The sequence below is a fragment of the Mauremys mutica genome, unplaced genomic scaffold (genome assembly GCF_020497125.1).
Source record: "Mauremys mutica isolate MM-2020 ecotype Southern unplaced genomic scaffold, ASM2049712v1 Super-Scaffold_339, whole genome shotgun sequence".
Classification (NCBI taxonomy): domain Eukaryota; kingdom Metazoa; phylum Chordata; order Testudines; family Geoemydidae; genus Mauremys; species Mauremys mutica.
Window position 1 is genome coordinate 633,065 of NW_025423358.1, and position 18,934 is coordinate 651,998.

The window sequence follows — 18,934 nt, forward strand, 5'->3', positions numbered from 1 at the left end:
ATAATTTGAGCCTTTTGGTTTCAGGTAGTTTGTTTGCTGACCAGGTATGTCCTTTATCTGCGGCTTCTTTATGCTGCCATTTATGGGCTGTTCTCTCCTTCCTCTATCAGTTAGGTAATTTGCATCAACACAGACACTTTCTGGCTTGCTTTTGGATCCAAAGCCATCTGCAGCTCAGAGACTCTGCCTTAAAAGGTTTAAGAGTGGTAGCCATGTTAGTCTGTATCAGCAAAAACAATGAGTCCTTGTGGCACCTTAAAAACTAACAAATTTATTTGGGTATAAGCTTTTGTGGGCTAAAACCCACTTCATCGGATGCATAGGGTGGAAAATACAGAGGTAGGTATAAATACACAGCACATGAAAAGATGAGAGTTGCCTTACCAATTGGGGGTTGGTGCTAACAAGCCAATTCAATTAAGGTGGAAGTGGGCTATTCTCAACAGTTGACATTCTTTCTTATTTCAAAAATGCTAAACCTACAGCAAGGTGGTGACCATAAAGGTTTGTCACTACCTTGAAAAGTAGCTTCAGACACAAGATTCTGGCTGATGCATCTTTACCAATGCCACACTAGGCCATTCCTTTCTGCTTTCAGAAAGGGTGGCTGGCAGGATATGGTCAAATCATACATCAATACATTTAATGCATGCTACATTATTATTCTTTATCCTTCATTCTAAATTATACAAATTACAAACATAAAATCCTACTACGACATGAGATCTGGGCTGGGAGAGGGAGGATTCTGGTCTTGTTGCAGAGGGAGAGGATGGAGCTCCTGTGGGGTGCAGAGCCTACGGCTGAAGCTGTAGGCGTTGCTCCCCAGCATAACTAATGTGTTCAGGTACAGACGTGTCTTGCAGCTGCTGCGGCTCCCCCAGACCTGCTCGCTGGGCCAAGCTCCCCTGGCTGCTAAAGGACCTGGTGACTGGCCAGTCTGAGATGCCAACATGGGATGAGCACAGACTGGGAACCCCAATGCCCATGTACTCATACGAGGCCTTGGTGGCTGCAGAGCTCTTTATGATCATGTGCTTTGCAGCAGGGCTGAGAAGCCTGGCTGGGTGGTGACAGGGCAGTCCTTGCCCCAGACTGCTCAGAGTCAACATGGGAAGGCTTACTCTAAAAATTGTTCCAGCACCACTGGCTCCAGCATAACAGCGTCTGTATCTTCAGCTTGGCAGCAAGCCATGGCCTCTGGTCACTGCTGCTGTGTTGTGCTGGCTGGGGACGGGCATGCTAGTCCCACTGCCCACTGGATGGAACTGGGTTGCTGGAGTGTGGGAGGATGTGTAATAGGGTGCAAGCCTAGATGAGCTTTGCATTATTGTGCAGAGCCCCAAGTCTGGCTCCCGTGCTGTACAAGTGTGCTGTACAGCATGGAATCATGCTGCATGGTCAGAGCTGCTGCTGACTCTGGTGCAGGGCAGCCACGTCTGGATGTTTCTGAATGCTGAGTTCCTGTGGTTTAACTTGCTGCACCTAGAGTGGCTAGGCCCTTACTGGATTGGTCTCTGAGCTGAGAGGAGCAGTGTTCTCCAAGGGGTAGCTCTTTCGGCAGCTGACTCCCGAGCTCTCCATGCAAGGGCCCTGCAGGTGGAGCTGGTGGTTTGGTGTCTCCTAGTGCTTGGGCCCTTGGCCCCGGGTGCCAGCATGGAGCCCAGACAGACAAATGAACCCTGGAGGGTAGATCCCAGTCGAATGTGCAGCAGGGCATGTTACATCCTCGGCATTTTGTAACCTGCCTGGGGCTGTTGCAACACCCCTCATCCTTTCTTGGAAGGGGCTGGTGGGGGGTGGGATCCACAGATGAAAGGGTTTCTCTGTGCAGGAGCCAGTTCTAGTGTCCCTGGGGGAGGGAGGGATGGGAACTGGGGCTGGGTGCAATGTACAGGGTGTGCAGTATCCTCACTGGTGTCCCTGATCGGTATGATCCTGAACAGAGAGGCCCTGTCCCAGCCTTTTGGAGCAGGGCACGCACTGTCCCCAGCCACTCTCACAGCATGACTGAGTAGCCATGGTCTGTGTCCCCCTCCGGGGTGCTGTGCACTGACATTCCCCCTCTATGGTGACTCTGCTCCTGGGTGGAGAGGATCTGTCTTTGGCTCGAGCGCTGGCTGTGGCGCTGGCCCTTCCAGCACAGCTTGGAGAGCTCCCTGCGGAATTTGACACCAGCGAAGGCATAGACCAGGGGGTTGAGGCAGCAGTGCAGCAGGCCCAGCCCCTCGGTCACCAGCAGCCCAAAGTCCAACACACGCTCCAGAGCACAGTGGCGGCCAATGTAGCCCAGGCGCTGCAGACTGTCCAGCAGCAGGAAGATGTGGAAGGGGGCCCAGCAAAGCACGAAGAGTGCCAGCAGCAGCAGCACCAGCCGCAGTGAGCGGTGCCTGGCCAGCAGCTGTGCCCGATGCAGTGTGCAGAAAATGCGACCATAGCAGAAGAGCATCACCAGCAGTGGCAACAGGAAGCCTAGGAAGAAGGAGGTGAGGTGCAGCCCCACCCGCCAGGCCTGGGCCTCATGGGCTTTGAAGCCCCGGTGGCAGATGGAGGCCTGGCCCTGGGGCTGGAAGGGCACAGTGCGGAAGTGCAGCTCCGGGACAGAGAGGGCCAGGCAGATGGCCCAGAGGAGGGTGCAGGCCAGGTGCAGGTGCAGGGCTCGCAGGCGCCGGTACAGCTGCACGGCGTGCACGATGGCCAGATACCGGTCGATGCTGATGCCAGCGAGAAGCAGGATGCTGCTGTAGCTGTTTACTGCCGACAGCGCCCCCACCAGTTTGCAGAGCACCTCCCCGAACACCCAGCCATGGGCAAACTGCGTAGCCCAGAAGGGCAGCCCTAGCACCAGCAGTATGTCAGCCAGCGCCAGCTGGAAGAGATACTGGTCGGCGAGGTGCCAGGGGCATCGTCGCCGTCCCAGCACCACCAGCACCAGCCCATTCCCTGCCAGCCCCACCACAAAGACCAGGGTGAAGACTGGGGGGATGAAGTACCGTCCAAACTCGCTGACTGCATCCAGCCTGCAGGGGGCAGTGTCCTCGCTGATGTCCGGGTAGCTGCTGTAGTCCTAGGAGGGAGAGCGAGAGAGAGGAGGGCTTAGAGGGGATGCCAGAGAGATAAGCCAGTTTACATGCCATCCATAGCCTTTGTGACCGTGCCAGGCAGGGGCGCCTGTGCTGACATCAGCATAACCCGGAATGGGGAATTAGAGGGGAATGACAGACACACCAGTGACAGACACACATCACCTGCCAAACCTTGCTGAGCCATGTGGGGTGGGGCTCTCTGTGGACAGCTTTTATTTTCTCCCACGTGCTTGCCGTGGGAGGAGGATGCTGGAGAGTCAGCTGAAAAATAATGATTTGGACCTACTTATGGCAAGGGGGCAGCTGGCAGCATTAGCAATCAGACATCATGATAGTCTCCTTGTTGCCCCTGGCCTCCCCGATCTGTTACCTCAGTATTTGGGTGGCAGGGACTCTTGTACAGCCCCCAGCACAATGGGACCCCAAGCCCTGCATGAGCCCTGTCAGGGCCACACCCGCAGAAATGGAAATGGATGATGGGTAGACGTTTCAGACGTTCCAGTTCCTTAACCTCCTAAATCCCATTTTCAAGAGATGTGGGGATTTGAGACCCTTGAAAATGGCACTTTGGTTTCTAAATCAATCAGGTGTTGGTGAAAGTTTTACCTATGGGGCATATGCTGCTGGTATTATGGTAGGGCCCCTATAGGATACATTTGCCCTTCGTTCTTGCTGCTTTGAATGTGAAAACTCAGTGTGTTTCAGTTGTTGTCCTGTTTAAAAGATCTCTGGAGCTTTGCACAGTCATTTTGGCTTCACAGTGCACATCTGTTGCCTTCTCATTCCAGCTGTAAGTTATGGGCCATAAATCATAGAATATCAGGGTTGGAAGGGACCTCAGGAGGTATCTAGTCCAACCCCCTGCTCAAAGCAGGACCAATCCCCAACTAAATCATCCCAGTCAGGGCTTTGTCAAGCCTGACCTTAAAAACCTCTAAGGAAGGAGATTCCACCACCTCCCTAGGTAACCCATTCCAGAGCTTCACCACCCTCATAGTGAAAAAGAAAAAAAACCAGGAGTACTTGTGGCACCTTAAAGACTAACAAGTACTCCTGGTTTTTTTGCGGATACAGACTAACACGGCTGCTACTCTGAAACCTGTCATAGTGAAAAAGGTTATCCTAATATCCAATCTAAACCTCCACCACTGCAACTTGAGACCATTACTCCTTGTTCTGTCATCTGCTACCACTGAGAACAGTCTAGATCCGTCCTCTTTGGAACCCCCTTTCAGGTAGTTGAAAACAGCTATCAAATCCCCCCCCCCATTCTTCTCTTCATCAGACTAAATAATCCCAGTTCCCTCAGCCTCTCCTCATAAATCATGTGCGCCAGTCTCCTAATCATTTTTGTGCCCTCTGCTGGACTCTTTCCAATTTTTCCACATCCTTCTTGTAGTGTAGGGCCCAAAACTGGGCACAGTACTCCAGATGAGGCCTCACCAGAGCTGAATAGAGGGGAATGATCACGTCCTTTGATCTGCTGGCAGATAGAGCCCAAAATGCTGTTAGCCTTCTTGGCAACAAGGAAACACTGTTGACTCATATCCAGCTTCTTGTCCACTGTAACCCCTAAGTCTTTTTCTGCAGAACTGCTGCCTAGCCACTCGCTCCCTAGTCTGTAGCAGTGCACGGGATTTTTCCATCCTAAAGTGCAGGACTCTGCACTTGTCCTTGTTGACCCTCATCAGATTTCTTTTGGCCCAATCCTCTAATTTGTCTAGGTCCCTCTGTATCCTATCCGTACCCTCCAAGGCTGCCTTTATCAGCTTCAAATGAGTAATGATCAGTCTCATTCACTGTACAGCAGGAACGTGCCTTCACTTACTATTAAACATATTAGGGTCAGGTTTGAAGAATGTAACCTGGAAGCCAGCCCCCGAACTCCCGGTCAGCCCAATTAGCATTCCCCAAAGGTCAAATATCACACTGGGGAAATGTGTCTAATATAAGCCCCCCCTAGTCAGAGTCTGCTCTCTGTGGCCATGGTCCCCACGACACTGTCTGACTTCTTGGGTGAATGGCCATTACTAATGCCTTTAACCCCCCTGGTTCAGAAATGATACATTGGGATTCCAGCATTCTTTCTCCCAGTGACCCTGTACAATTTAGACCAATGAATAGCAGTGTCACCCCTGCCCTCTGACCTGGGGTGCCCTTTACACTCCAGCCTGCAAGTCACTCTCAGCTATGTCTGTGCGTTCTGCAGCCAGCCAGCCACCCCTGGGCTCTCACCAGCCTTGGATCCCAACTCATTCCCGGATTTTCCTCTAGAAATCTTGGTCCTGTACTGCCCAGCCCTCTCCTGGACCATGCAAGTATGTCAAGTCTGTTATTTCTTTAAGATAATCATATGCCAGAATATTATTACAGAGTTCTTCAGACTCTTCCATTTACAGCCACAGGATTAGATAAAACAGTAAAAGAAATTTATTAACTATAAAGAGAGATTTTAAGTGAATACAAGTCCATGAGGCATAAAAGTCAGAAATGGTTACAAGAAAAATAAAGATAAAATGCAACTGGTGCCGCACGTAACAAACTATGTTAAATTCAAAGTAAAGTTTTTCTTACCACGTGTCCTCAACATTCTTACTGACCAAACTTCTTAGACCAGGACCCCTTCTTCTGTTTAATGGCTTCTTCCTTTGTCCCTTCTTGTGCAATGAATCAATGGACAGAGAGAGAGGGAGGAGGAGGTGTTTTGTGATGTTTGTTCCCCTTTTTAGTGTGTCAGCCCACCTCTTGGAAAACATTTCCAGATGAGATTCAGAAGAGCGTGCCCATAGGTAAGGATTTTCCCTGCTGGTTTTCCCACGTGTTTGAACTCCCTTTGTCTCCCTTTGTGCTTGATGACTCTGTTTACTGCTTATATGCAAATTAAGCACAGCACACATTCCTTTGTTTGAGACAAACCTCAGTTTGGAACACATGTTAATAACATCTGTCACGGTTCCCTCCCCACTCTAAACTTTAGGGTACAGATGTAGGGTCCCGCATAAAAGAGCCCCTAAGCTTATTTACCAGCTTAGGTTAACAGTAAGCTGCCACCACCAAGCGTGTTCCAAATTTTAGGGGAGAGCCACTTGGAACTCTGCCTTCCCCCAAATATTTCCCAAGTCCCTAACCCCCCCTTTCCTGGGCAGATTTGAGATAATCCCCCCCCCCAAGTCCTTACACCCCTTTTCCTGGGTAGGCTTGAGAGTATACCCTCACCAATTAGTCCTGGTGAACACAGATCCAAACCCCTTGGATCTTAAAACAATGAAAAATCAATCAGGTTCTTAAAAGAAGGATTTTATTAAAAGAAAAGGTAAAGTTTATCTCATAAAATCAGGATGGAAATAACTTTACAGGGTAATCAGATTCAAAGAGCCCAGAAGAACCCCCTCTAGCCTTAGTTTCAAAGTTACAGCAAAACAGGGATAAACCTCCCTCTAGCAAAGGAACATTTACAAGTTGAGAAAACAAAAATAAAACTAACACGCCTTGCCTGGCTGTTTCTTAGAAGTTTAACATATGAGAGACTTGTGCAGAAAGACTTGGAGAACATGGATTGATGTCTGGTCCCTCTTGGTCCCAAGAGCGAACACCACCCAAAACAAAGAGCACTAACAAAAGCCTTCCCCCCCCCGCCCCAAGATTTGAAAGTATCTTGTCCCCTTATTGGTCCTTTGGGTCAGGTGTCAGCCTGGTTACCTGAGCTTCTTAACCCTTTACAGGTAAAAGGATTTTGGTGCCTCTGGTCAGGACGGATTTTATAGAATTGTATACAGGAGGGTTGTTACCCTTCCCTTTATAGTTATGACAACATCCTTCAGGGAAATCATATAACTTCACATCCAAGGTTGCCACATACGTTTTATCAGGACAATATTGACCAGCAAATTATGAGTTTTCAAATGATATCTTACAAGACATACCTTGTACAAATATTATTACAATAATGTATAGGGTATGGGCTCAGGGTACTTTCTGTCACAGACCCACAGCCTGCGACAAATTTATAGACAGTAAATTGAGCTCTGGAAGACACTTACCTGAGAAAAATTGTCATACATTGTGGTGAGGCCCATGTTTCCAATGGACTTGATTCTGCTGCTGCCCAGACCCTCCCTGATCATGCACTGAAACTAAAGGTGAGACCTGTAGCAAAAAGCAGAACTGTCCAGCGAGTAATCTTGTAGCTAATAGAAAAACTTCCGGTGATGAAAGAACTGTTTGTGTCAGGGAAAGAAACTACAGATAGCAGAACCACGAGGTTTGCTGCAGACTAGCAGAGCCCCCCTATTGCAAAAATTTTAGGGAATGCCTTCTGTCCCCCACAACTTTCACCAGTGTCTGTGTGTCTGGTAAATGATTAAATCTCTGGTCCATGTAGGTGAGGTTGATTCCCAGAGTCCTGGCTGCCCCATGACTGTTCTAATGAAGGAATCTGTTTTTCCACCAAACTGGAAGTAGGATGTCTGCTTGGAGAATAAGATTTTTGGAGGAAGGGGTGGGGGACAGGAGAGCTTTAATTTGCAAGGCTGTACTATATGGAGGGGAGGAAAGATTTGATCTGGGGCTTCTGTGCCTGGAGGTGGCATGCATTGAACAACAGGCCATAACCTATTCTCCCCAAGAAGCAGCCTCTTGTGCAGTTTGATGCACTCTGGGAACCCTGCTGCTCTGGTGGCAATGGGAGCTGCAGCCGTGATTCCTGATGATGTGCGTCTCTGATGTGCTGCCAGCAGTTGTTTGTTTTCTTGTCTGAATGGGGCAGATGCCTCCATTGCAGGGCTGTGGAGCTAGAGGCATGGCCCACATCGCTGTCTTTAGGGCACATAAGGAAAGACTGGACCTTACTGATGATCATTCAATAGCAAGGGAGCAGGTCCCAAAATGGGATTTGCAGCATGCTGCCACTGGAGGTCTCTAGCGGGAATTCCTGAGCTGTCAGTATAATATCACTCACCATTGACTGAACTGGCTTGGCTTTGCCTCAGTGTGTGTCAGTGTAATTGTTCAAAATGCCAACCTAAACACAGAGCAGCACTGATTCCAAAACTGTGGTGTGCTTTTGTTTTACAAGCAATCAGCCCTGAGCGCACTCTCGTTATCAGCATGTCCCAGGGAAGGCACATCATCCTTGCTGTACACACCTCCACTTTCCTCTCTGTGGGCTAATGCAGTGCTAGGCTGGGTAGATCTAGGGCTAGATCAATTTGGGATTTAATAATTTGGGTTATGGACGTGCCTCGAGGGTCCCAGTACCAGTTGAAGACCCCCTTACTGCACTGGGCAGCACATAGATGCTGAGATTGGAGGGGGGAAGGGGAAATTGCACTGGGTGTTGCACAAACCCCAGGTGAGATTCAGCCCACATTGTGCCAGGCACTGTACAAAGAGTGAGACTAGGGAGGAGGGCATTGCAGATTGCTGTGCAGGCTCTAGGACAGACCGGGGTCCCATCGTGCTGGGTGCTGCACAGAAAGAGACAGTCCCTACCCCAAACAGTTTGCAAAGGTTTGTGCATATGAATATTGTTACTTGTATGCATTGCTGGGTTTGGCGGGAAAGCCCACTGGGGACGCTGCTTGCACATCATAGTGGGCATGTTAGGTTCAGTGTGAAGAGCCCATTAGGGATGTGTTGGGTTCAGCAAGAAGGCACCCTTGGGGATGCTGCTGGCGAGTTGTTGGGAATGTGCTGGGATTGGTGGGAAGTCCCCATTGAGGATGCTGCTCATGTGTCATTGAGGACATGTTGGGATCAGTGGAAAGGCCCTACTGGGGATGCTGCTCATGTGTCACTGGGGAATTGTTGGGATCAGTGGAAAGGCCCCATTGGGGGATGCTGCTCATGTGTCATCGAGGACATGTTAGGATCGGTGAGAAGGCCCCATTGGAGATGCGGCTCATGTGTGATTGAGGACATGTTGGGATTAGTGAAAAGGCCCCATTGGGGATGCTGCTCATGTGTCATCGAGGACATGTTGGGATCAGTGGAAAGGCCCTGTTTGAGACATGGTAGGTTGAGTGGGATGAGCCCCATCATCGCGGGTGGCAGGCTGGGAAGGAATGGCCCAACGTTGGATCTTATGTTAGGGCAACTCAGTAGGAGTTAGGACGAGGCACCAGCCTGAGGATTTCCATGCCTTGTGTAGCCTGCTGAGCCATCACAGGCTTCCCACAGTGTCCAGGTGCTGCGCATGTCCCAGGTGGACAGTGAGCTGCCGGCTGCATCCAGGTCCCTGGCCTGTAGGTGAAATCCCTAGTCTAGGTGGGATGTGGGATGTCACTTTTCTGCCCTGAACTCACTTTCCCCTCAAGCTGATATAGCAGCATTTCTCTCTCTTTGCTGCTGTTTCCCCGGCACTAGTTCCTGTTTCAGAGGTTACCCCTGAAGAGAAGGTGGAGTGATAACCCGCTCCTCTCCCTTCCCCCCACTCCAGGCTCGGTCATTTGTCAACAGGTTTAAACCGTGGGAGAGGAAATGTTCATGCTGATATGGTCACAGTGTGACCATCACACTGGTTTCTTGGGGACATGTGAGGCACATGGGCGGGGTATTAACTATAGAACAGCTAGTTGTGGCTGGTGTGGTCAGGTAGTTAGCTCATGCATGCTAGCAAGAGCCGTGTTACATCAGTTTTCAGGATGCTTCCCAGGACCAATGTTGCTTGTGAACGGTTTAGTGATAGTGTGCTGGAGCATGTTTGAGCCTTGCTGGCTTCACTTGTCACTTTCTGCCACCGTCCTGCCCACCAGGGAAAGTACAAAGCTGTCAGGAGCCTACTGTCTGTGCCTGCAGAGGCATGAGCTCAGGCTGGGCTGCTGTTGTCCCCAAAGCACACTCCAGGGATGGTGGGCGTGGATCATGTGGTTAATGTTACCGAGGCAGCGCTAACCTTTGTGGTGGGAAGAGGGTGCTCACACTCCTCCCTGTCTCAGCAGCTTGGCTGCACTGCCACCCTCCTATGAAGTCACAAACTGGTCACCCAGAGGGACTGTCAAAAGCTCAGGGGAGCATGTCATATGGCTCCCTCCCCCTTCCCCCAGCCTGTCTGTGTTCTGTGCCTCATGGACCCTGCTTCCCACCTGACACATGTCTCTGGGTCCTGTGCCCTACAGACCCCGCTCACCCCACCTTGTCTCACAGCCCGTGGACCCCTGTCTGCCCCACAGACCTGCCATTGGCTCCAGCATGCGCTGCTCAGCCAGGCTGCCCATGGTTTATTTTGACATTTTTAAAACTTCAATTAAAAACCTGAAACAAACCGTAAAGTTCCTGCCGTTATCTACCAAAACGGCTGCTGTCCTCATGGGCTCCTCCCCCTGGAGCTGTCTGTGGTTTTGAGTCTCAAGGCACTCCTGTCATTAGTGCACTTTGACTTGTGCAGCACATGCCGATGTACTATTGAAACCTCCCTGGAGCGGACAGTGGTTTCCTCTTTCTGCAGAGCACTGCAGGCACCGAGGGGACACAATAGATAATAGGGCTTGGAGACCAGCAGGGCCTGATGCAGCCCATAAGATGGTACTAAAGTAGCCCAGAAAAGGAGGCCTGTCTCTGATCCCTGCCTGCCATAATGGGGTTAACACTGGGGCTAATCCTGGCTCTTGTTGACTCTCTTCAGGAGCAATTTGGGAACTGAAGAATTTCTGGCCAGAGTTTGTGCTGGTTCCTGAGCAGGGGAAGAATTGGGAAGACAAGCTGCAGCTCAGGGTCACTGCTCCTTCTATGACTTTCTTGGCTAAAGTTGCCCCCCATTGATATCACAGCTCAGCATTGTTCCTGATAGCACTGCTGGGAGCATGCGCTGAGACATCTCCAGGGGGCTGCCGGTGTTTTAGCCACTCTGTCACAAGCTCTTGTTTATATTCCAGCAGCACACAGAGGTGTAACGTGCAGACTCCACTCTCTGCAATAACCCCTAAGTGGGAAACAGGATAACTCACTCTTTCCTGCCTGAAAGCACCTGTAGACCATTGCTCCTTGCATTGCTCAAGTTCGCTGATAAATGTGTTTTAGAAAACAAACAATCTCTGTCTCAGATGAGAATGGTTATTAATTTTTATTGGGAATAAAATGCACAAGAAAATATGAACTTCTGTGAAAGTACAACATAAGAGTTATATGAAATAACCTTTCAAGCAGGAGCAAATGCTACAAAGCACTAGAATATGAAGTGATTGCCCCTGATAGGAGAGGGGACCCCTGCTGGGCTTTGGGTGGCTGTGGAGTTTCTTATGCTGCTTCACCTTCACCCCACCACTCTCCTTACATTGCTAATGTGTCTGTGTTCATGCTATTTCAGCATCATGCTCTCCTGGAGTGTTCCCACGTCCTTGAGAGATGCAGAGTCCCTGACACTTGCCATTCCTGGATCCTTTCGCCACAGCTGGAGAAGTTTGCACAGAATAGCAGCCCTGAGTCATCTTTGTCTGCCTATAGGGTATCCTTCCTAAGACTGGGCAAACAGCCAGTGAGAATCATCCCTGTTCACCCTGGGGCGTGCAGGAGGGAGTCACCTGCAGGGGCTCCTTTGCTCAGCATAGGCTGAAGCCTGTTTGCATTTGTTAATGAAATACAAACAGTTGTCTGGGCTACAAGCTGATGCTTCTACTCTCAGTACTGCGGGGTGTGGGGGGCTGTGCAGAGTAACCCTGTCCCATGGGACGAGGGACAGAGAAGGGAAGGGTGCAGGGTGTGCTTTCAATAATGCTCAGTTTGGATAGAGAACACAAACTATTCTCGCAGCAAAAAGCTTCGCTTAAGTGTTAATGCAGCAATTGCCAGGGGCGGAGCAGTCTGCTGAGGCTGTGCCGAGACACCTTGATTGCGGGGACTGGGGGGGGGGGGTGCACAAATGCAGAAGGTGTTATGGCTCCACAGAGCTCACCCTCTCAGTTAGACAGGACGGATCTAACACACCAAGGGCTGTTGCGCTAACGAGCAGCATGGGGATTGCCCCTCGCTGTTATTTGGGTGTGCGTACTGGGGGCAGTGGGGAGTGGGAGTTGTGGGAGATGAGTGTGTTTGGGGGAGGTGTGGGGCTGTGAGGAGTGTGTGTGTTTTGGGGAGGTTATGTAGGGCTGGGTGTGTGGTTGATTGTGAGCACCTCAGCAAGGACTTTTACTGGAAGAGGAAAGTCATTGGCCGATGAGGCAGGGACTGTTTTTGTTCTGTGTTTGTACAGTGCGTCCATGATTAGAGCTCCTAGATGCTACGGTCAGACACCTATTGGGGCTGTTGTTGTAAGCATAAGTGGTGCAGAGAGCAGGGATGGTGTTGGAGGAGTGAACACTGGGCAGAGAGTCGGGGACTCTGATCCAAGTGCTGTTTTGGGGGGAGGTCAGTGAGTCCCTTTGTTGTGTGCAGCCAGTATGTACCAGGGATGCTACATTGCAGCATTGGCTTGCCCCTGCTGTAGGACCTGGCCCCATCTGTCCCAGCCAGACTAATATCTTCAGTAGGAAACTTCCAGACTCTCTTGTTATGATGATCTGAAGCTCCTGAAAATGCAACCTTGCAGCATTGACTGAAACGGCTCAGCACTTGGCACCTGGTAACTGATTTAGGGGAAGGGACAGACCCATGGCCTGCTCAGAAACCACGTGTACAACCTCTGGCACCTGCACCTACAATCCACAGAGATTTGGTGATCGCGCCAGCCCGTCAGAAATCTTCTACTGTTTCTTCCCAGCTCATTCTGAGTCTCTCAGCTCCTGCACTCCTGCTTGTGGTGAGCTGCTCAGGAGGCTGGGTAACCACAGGTGTCTGGCTGTGTCTGGCTATGATTATAGTGACTGCTTGTCTCCCCTTCCCTGCCCCTTGGGGAATGTTTCACCCCTTGCCGCCCCTTCTCCCCTTCCCTGCCCCCTTGGGGAGCTGTTTGCCCCTTGCAGCCCCAGCTCCCCCACACCTCTTTGGGGAGGGGTTTTCCCCTTGCAGCCCCAGCTCCCCCCTAGAGCCCTGAGTAGGATGCTTCAGTGGTCTCCGACCAGGTGGAGTCCTTGCGCTGGCTCGGTGTCTGTACGTGTCTGCGCAGGAACTCGTGGCTCACGCAGCCCACGTGGCCCAGTAGCTCCAGGAACTTGTTGCGGAACTTGATGCCGACAAAGGCGTAGAGCAGGGGGTTGAGGCAGCAGTGGAAGTAGCCCAGGCTGGCAGTGACAGACATGGCGATGTCCAGGCTGGCCTCCATGGCACAGTCCCGCCCCACCACCTGCAGGTCGATCAGCGTGTTTGCCAGCAGGGCCAGGTGGTAGGGTGTCCAGCACACGAAGAAAACCACCACCACTGTCAGGATGACCCGCATGGCCTTGTGCTTGTGGAAGCCTTGGGAGCGCAGCAGAGTGTGAATAATGCAGGTGTAGCTGTACAGCATGGCTCCCAGGGGCAGGAAGAAGCCCAACATGTGGTAGCACATGCTCAGGGCCGTTTTCCAGTGCCGGGAGGTGTTGATGGAGAAGTTGTGGGAGCACAAAGTGATGTTGAGGCGATAGTCCTTCTTGACTTCCAGGTACAGGAAATCTGGCATGGTTAAGAGGACGCAGATGCCCCAGACCACCAGGCAGCTGGCCACCATCAGATGTGACTTGTTCCTCTTATACATGTGCACGGCATGGACGATGGAGAGGTACCGGTCGAAGCTGATGCACACCAGGAAGAAGATGCTGGAGTAGAAATTTATCTTGAAGATGGAGCCGACCAGTTTGCAGGTGCCAGTGCTGAAGACCCAGCCGTGCACGGCCTGAACTGCCCAGAAGGGGAGTGTCACCACCAGCAGTACGTCAGCGAGCGCCAGGTTAAGGATGAACACATCGGTCCCAGCCAGGGACCTCTTGCACTGCAGTAGCACAGCCATCACCATGCAGTTCCCGCATAGCCCCAGTGGGAATAGCAGGCTGTAGAGGACTGGCAGGAAGACCCTGTCAAAGGCCTGGATACTCGTGGAGGTGCAGGGTGGCACAGAGCAGCAGGTGTCACTTTCGTTGTCGTAGTCAGGGGAGAAGCTGATGCTCTCCAACAGGTCGGAGACATCATCTCCACTGAAGGTATATGCACTGTTACCCTAGACAGGAAAGGAGACATGTGAAAATCAAAGGGTTATTCTCACTCTGTACCCTTGGTTTCTCTGTTACTGGCTGGGGGTGTCTGGGGCTGCCTACAGCAGCTCTCTTCTCTGCAGCTGGTCTGCGAGGGGTTGGACCCTTTAGGGCTGCAGCCTTTGGGATACGTCAGCTTATTCCCTGGGCACACTGGGCAAAAGTGAAATCTGCAGCACTCCTGGTGTACAAGTACCACTTAACGTTATCTATGCAACGAAGTCCAATTGCTCAGACAGTAGACTGGGAGCAGGACTCCTGGGTTCTATTTCCAGCCTGCCATTGACTTCCTGCTGGACCTTGGGCAAATCATCTCCTCTTCTGTCTGCTTCTGCTTCCCCTACTGCCCTTTCCCTGCCTTGCTGTGAAGCTTGTAAGTTTTTTGGGGCAGCAACCATCTCACTCTGTGCAGTGCCTGGTTGCCCTGATCTCTGTCAAGGCCTCTAGCTGCTACCATAACATTACCCCCATCAGTGTAACAAACTTGCCAACTGTTTGAAATGGGCCATCCTGATTATCACTACAAAAGTATTTTTTTCTCCTGCTGATAATAGCCCACCTTAATCAATTAGTCTCGTTATAGTTGGTATGGCAACCCCCGTTTTTTCATGTTCTCTGTATGTGTGTGTGTGTGTGTGTGTACTGTATTTTCCACTGCATGCAGCTGATGAAGTGGGCTTTAGCCCATGAAAGCTTATGCTCAAATAAATTTGTTAGTCTCTAAGGTGCCACAAGTACTTCTCGTTCTTTTTGCTGATACAGACAAACACGGCTACCACTCTGAACCCCACTTGCAGTTTTTGGGGAATGAACTATTCGCAGAGGGATGTTTGCACTCAGTCCAAGGTGTGTCTTAGTGCCCAGTGAGGTGTTCAAGTTACATGCTGGATGTAATGACACAAAGCATGTTGTTGTTGTGTTTATTATTTTTCCAGGGCCACAGAGCCCACGCGGGGTGGAGGGGACCTGCAATGTGATTCTAGCTGCAAGACTAGTGTGGAAGTGGGTAATTGCTTGGGTGGGGGTTGGGGAAAGGGTTACAGGGAGAGAGGGTTAAGGGGCTGTAAACTCAGGGGCCAGTCCTGCTCTCAGTGGGAGTTTGGCCAGTGGTGTTGCTGGGAGTTGGATGGGTTCGTTGAGACACTGTACAGTGACTAAAGGCAGTCAATGTTTTTCTGATGGAACAGTTGCTGTCAAAAATGCAGTTTCATTGAAATCTAAAGGTGTCACTGGAACCTTTTGATTTCCATGAATTATTTTTGACAGGAAAAAGTCTAAACATTATGTTTTGACTTTTGTATTAAAATATTACATAGGTGTATAATATTTAATATGTTAATATCATACAAACCATGCTGATGGTCCCAAATGGATATTTTTCATAATTTTTGTTTAATAAGAAATGTTGAAATTTCAGCTTTTGGTTCAGATTCGGAATGGAAATTTTTAAAAAAAGTCAGAAGGTTCTGCAAAATGGGGTGGTTGCATTGTGCACACGCACGCACGCCCCAGGGGCAGTGGAGGGCATAATCTGTGCGGTTGCCTTGTGTTTGTATAAACGAGGTGGTTTTTTTTTTTCTATAGATACGAAGAGACGTTAGCTCCCAGTGGGAGCAGGATACAATTCTCCCCCATTGCCCCATCTCCTCCTGAGATCTAGGGAAAGTTCCCACCCCTGCCCCTGTTGAGAGCCAGGCAGTTCTTCCCCCACTAGCTGCTCCCTTTCCCCTTGCCCCTCTGGGAACTGCTGGGTGCAGAGCACTTTGGAAAATCTGACCCCAGATGTTTGCTTTTCTCTCGGCTGGTGAGGTTGGGCAGATGCTGCCCTGGCACATGGTGTGAAAACCAGCACCTTGTGCTCTGCATTGACTTTGATGGCTCAGATCCCAGCAATTTAACGTCTCAGAATGACACTTCCTCTTAAAGCCGAGTCACTGAGGGAAGCGATTGTTAATGATGGGACCAGGTCCTGGATGTGCTCTGTAGCCAAGCTCTCCTCCTTCAGGCCACTGTTTGTCACTGACTTTTGCATCCCAGAACTGTACACTCCATTCCCCTCTAAATCACCCTGTCAGTAACACAGAGCCCTGAATGCTTCCCCACTTGCACATTTGGTTTCAGCGATAGAGGCAATGTCCGTATTCGCCACACCCTTCAACAAATTCCCTCTTTAACTGCATGACCCCTGAGCCTTCAGACACCCTGCAGACCATCCCTGGGCTGGATTAACGATTATTGTCTCGACACAGCCTGATACCTGACCCGAATCAGTAGATCTCTTTACTGCCTCCTCCATGGAGCTGCTGCTCAGTCCTGCTCCCCCCGCCCCCGCTATGGTTTGAGTTCAGTCCTAGCTGTCTATCCTTGCTGATGGGTGTGCATGGTCACCCCAAAGCCCAGGTGCTGTGTTTATAACTTCAGAGAGTTTCTCTTGGCTGATAACGAGCCCAGGTTACAGCCCCTGTCTCTTACCCAGTGTCCCCGAGTGTACAAAGCATTCCCCGGGAGAATGAGCTGGAAGCAGATGGTGAGGGAATACCCTGCCTGGCAGGAATGCTGGTGCTGCCTGAGTTGGGATACACAGAGCTGTGTGTCCTTGCAGAAACACCTGGTTTTTATTGCTATTAAAGAGCAATGTGCATGTCTGGGTATAATAGTCTGATGCCTGTTTGCCACAGGGACAACATTGCGGCAGATACCCGGCAAGGTGGAGGCTGCAGGGAAGGTGAAAGCCCAGGTTGTTCTGCTGACACTGGGACTGTCACTCATTGGCATGGCTCGTGCTCGTGGTGTCTGTCCAGCAGTTAATGTTTACTATCCCCCCAGTAGTGGACAATGTCAATGCAACCGGAGAGCATTCCCTTAGCCTTTGCATTCATGCAGCCGCTGGCGTTTCAGCCTCCAGGAAATAATGCAAATACAGTGCTCCCGAAAGATGCCAGATTGAGAGCCCTGGAGTCCTTTCTTCATCTGCAGCCTGGGCAGTGGTAGCCCAAGCACCCCTCCCAACTCGTCCTCCCATACGCTTGGCCCGTGGGGATGGGAAAGAGAATGCTGTATCCAAAGCCCTTTAGTCCATGGTGACTCTGCCAAGAAGTGCCGGTGTGCTAGCCTGGGGCTCAGTTCCCAGCTCTGCCATTTGTGCCCTTGGACTTGTGGCTTTTCAAATGCACCTAAGTGCTATCGGAGCCTGATGTCTCACTGACTTTAACAGCAAGGATGAATGTTGCCCCGAGCGCAATCCTTGTGCTGCCTCGCAGCACAGGGGCGAATCATACTGAAGCTGTGCCCTGTGCTTGGTAAAGGCACTTTCAGATGTTCCAGACATCTAGAATTCAAACTGCCCATAGCTAAAGTGATTTCCTTTCTAGATGGGTCATTTTACCCACTGTGGTGGTTCTTTAGAGATTCATCTGCTTGGAGTTACAGAGAATGAGCTAAATTCATTTTTTGAAGGATTGAGAAATTTAATTTCTCATTTCATAATTCAGAAACAGCAAAGGGATTTTCCTCAAACTTTCAAAAAGCAAAACAAAACAAAAAATCACCCCCGATTTCAGGCAACAAGCATAGAAAATTTCAGCCTGAAAGGAAACTTTCTGACAAGTCAGTGAAAAGTGGAGTTAGAATTTTTGCTTTTACTCACGTTTATACCTTTCACTTTAACTTCTCTGTTCAGAGACATCAGTTGATCAAAATTAATGTTTAGAAGAATTAAATTAATTAAGAACATTTTTCTTCTATGTATGAATGTTAATATTTCCAATCACGCCAAGGATGCACAGTTTAAAAGGATTTATACATTTATTCACTTTTGTAATAACCTCAGTTTGGGATAGTTTCAAAAATTAATTCCAACACTTAATTGACCTGTCTGTGTAATCAAATCTTTATTAGATTGAATTATCTACTCTAGGTGCTTATATTTTGTTATTTAGCTGAAGGATAAGGATTTTAAATGCATTTTTTTCACTTTTGGAATTAGCCTTTTTGAACGAATCTTACTGATAACTTGACATAACACAACATTTCTGACATAAGTGTCTCTTCTAGTACAAGCCCCTCCATATTCCCTTGAGGTTTTAAACTGCCCCCTGTCTCCCCCGGCATTTGTAAATAAAATAAACACCTTCCCAATGATTTTATCAAATGGAAACTCACCAATTTATCCATGGTTGTGGATGTGGCACCTTTCTAGCATAAAGTGCTGGATGGGTCGGGCTCCTGAGCGAACTGCAGTGGTCTTTGATTCTGCGTAGACTTCAAATATCTGTGGTTTGAAGTTTGAGTGACACAGTCTCTCTTTCTCGGAGTGGCTGGAAGGAAGCAGCACACTCATTCTCAGTGTCTCCGCTGTTCAGTGACAGATGCAGATGAGCTCAGAAGTGACCATCCAGAGAGCTGGGGTTTCTGCCCTGCTCTGTGATACATACCCTGGCAGAGATGGGCCACTGCTCCTTGTGCCATAGTGTGCCTGGGATAAGAATGGCCAGTGTGGATTGTGAGCATTGCTAAAACACTTGCAAGCCCTTGGATAGGTGGTGATAGACATAGCATTTGTAGTGCTCAGGAAGATTGCTGGATTGATGGTCAAGGAGCATGGAGGCTTTCGCGCCACCACAGAGGAATAGGATGGACAGCAGCCCATGTAAATGCCAATTGCACTGGCCCAGAGATTCCAAGGGTTGGCCATCCTCAAAAGTAAAATTTACAGCTCCAAAGAGTGAGATGCAAGGCCAAAGAGTGAGACTT

At 49.9% G+C, this 18,934-nt stretch overlaps 2 protein-coding genes across 2 annotated transcripts; both read right to left on the minus strand.

Moving 5' to 3' along the window:
* Window positions 1-1,999: 1,999 nt before the first annotated feature.
* Window positions 2,000-7,162, minus strand: LOC123361602 (C-X-C chemokine receptor type 3-2-like). The gene is made up of 2 exons (XM_045001609.1): window positions 7,127-7,162; window positions 2,000-3,067 (listed from the first exon to the last, which is right to left on the minus strand). Exons 1-2 carry the CDS (start codon window positions 7,160-7,162, stop codon window positions 2,000-2,002), a joined length of 1,104 nt encoding a protein of 367 aa, XP_044857544.1.
* A 5,751-nt stretch (window positions 7,163-12,913) lies between these two features.
* Window positions 12,914-18,428, minus strand: LOC123361610 (C-X-C chemokine receptor type 3-like). Its single transcript, XM_045001631.1, has 2 exons — window positions 18,344-18,428; window positions 12,914-14,148 (listed from the first exon to the last, which is right to left on the minus strand). The coding sequence occupies exons 1-2, from the start codon at window positions 18,353-18,355 to the stop codon at window positions 13,039-13,041; spliced, it is 1,122 nt and encodes a 373-aa protein (XP_044857566.1). The 5' UTR covers window positions 18,356-18,428; the 3' UTR covers window positions 12,914-13,038.
* Window positions 18,429-18,934: the final 506 nt, after the last annotated feature.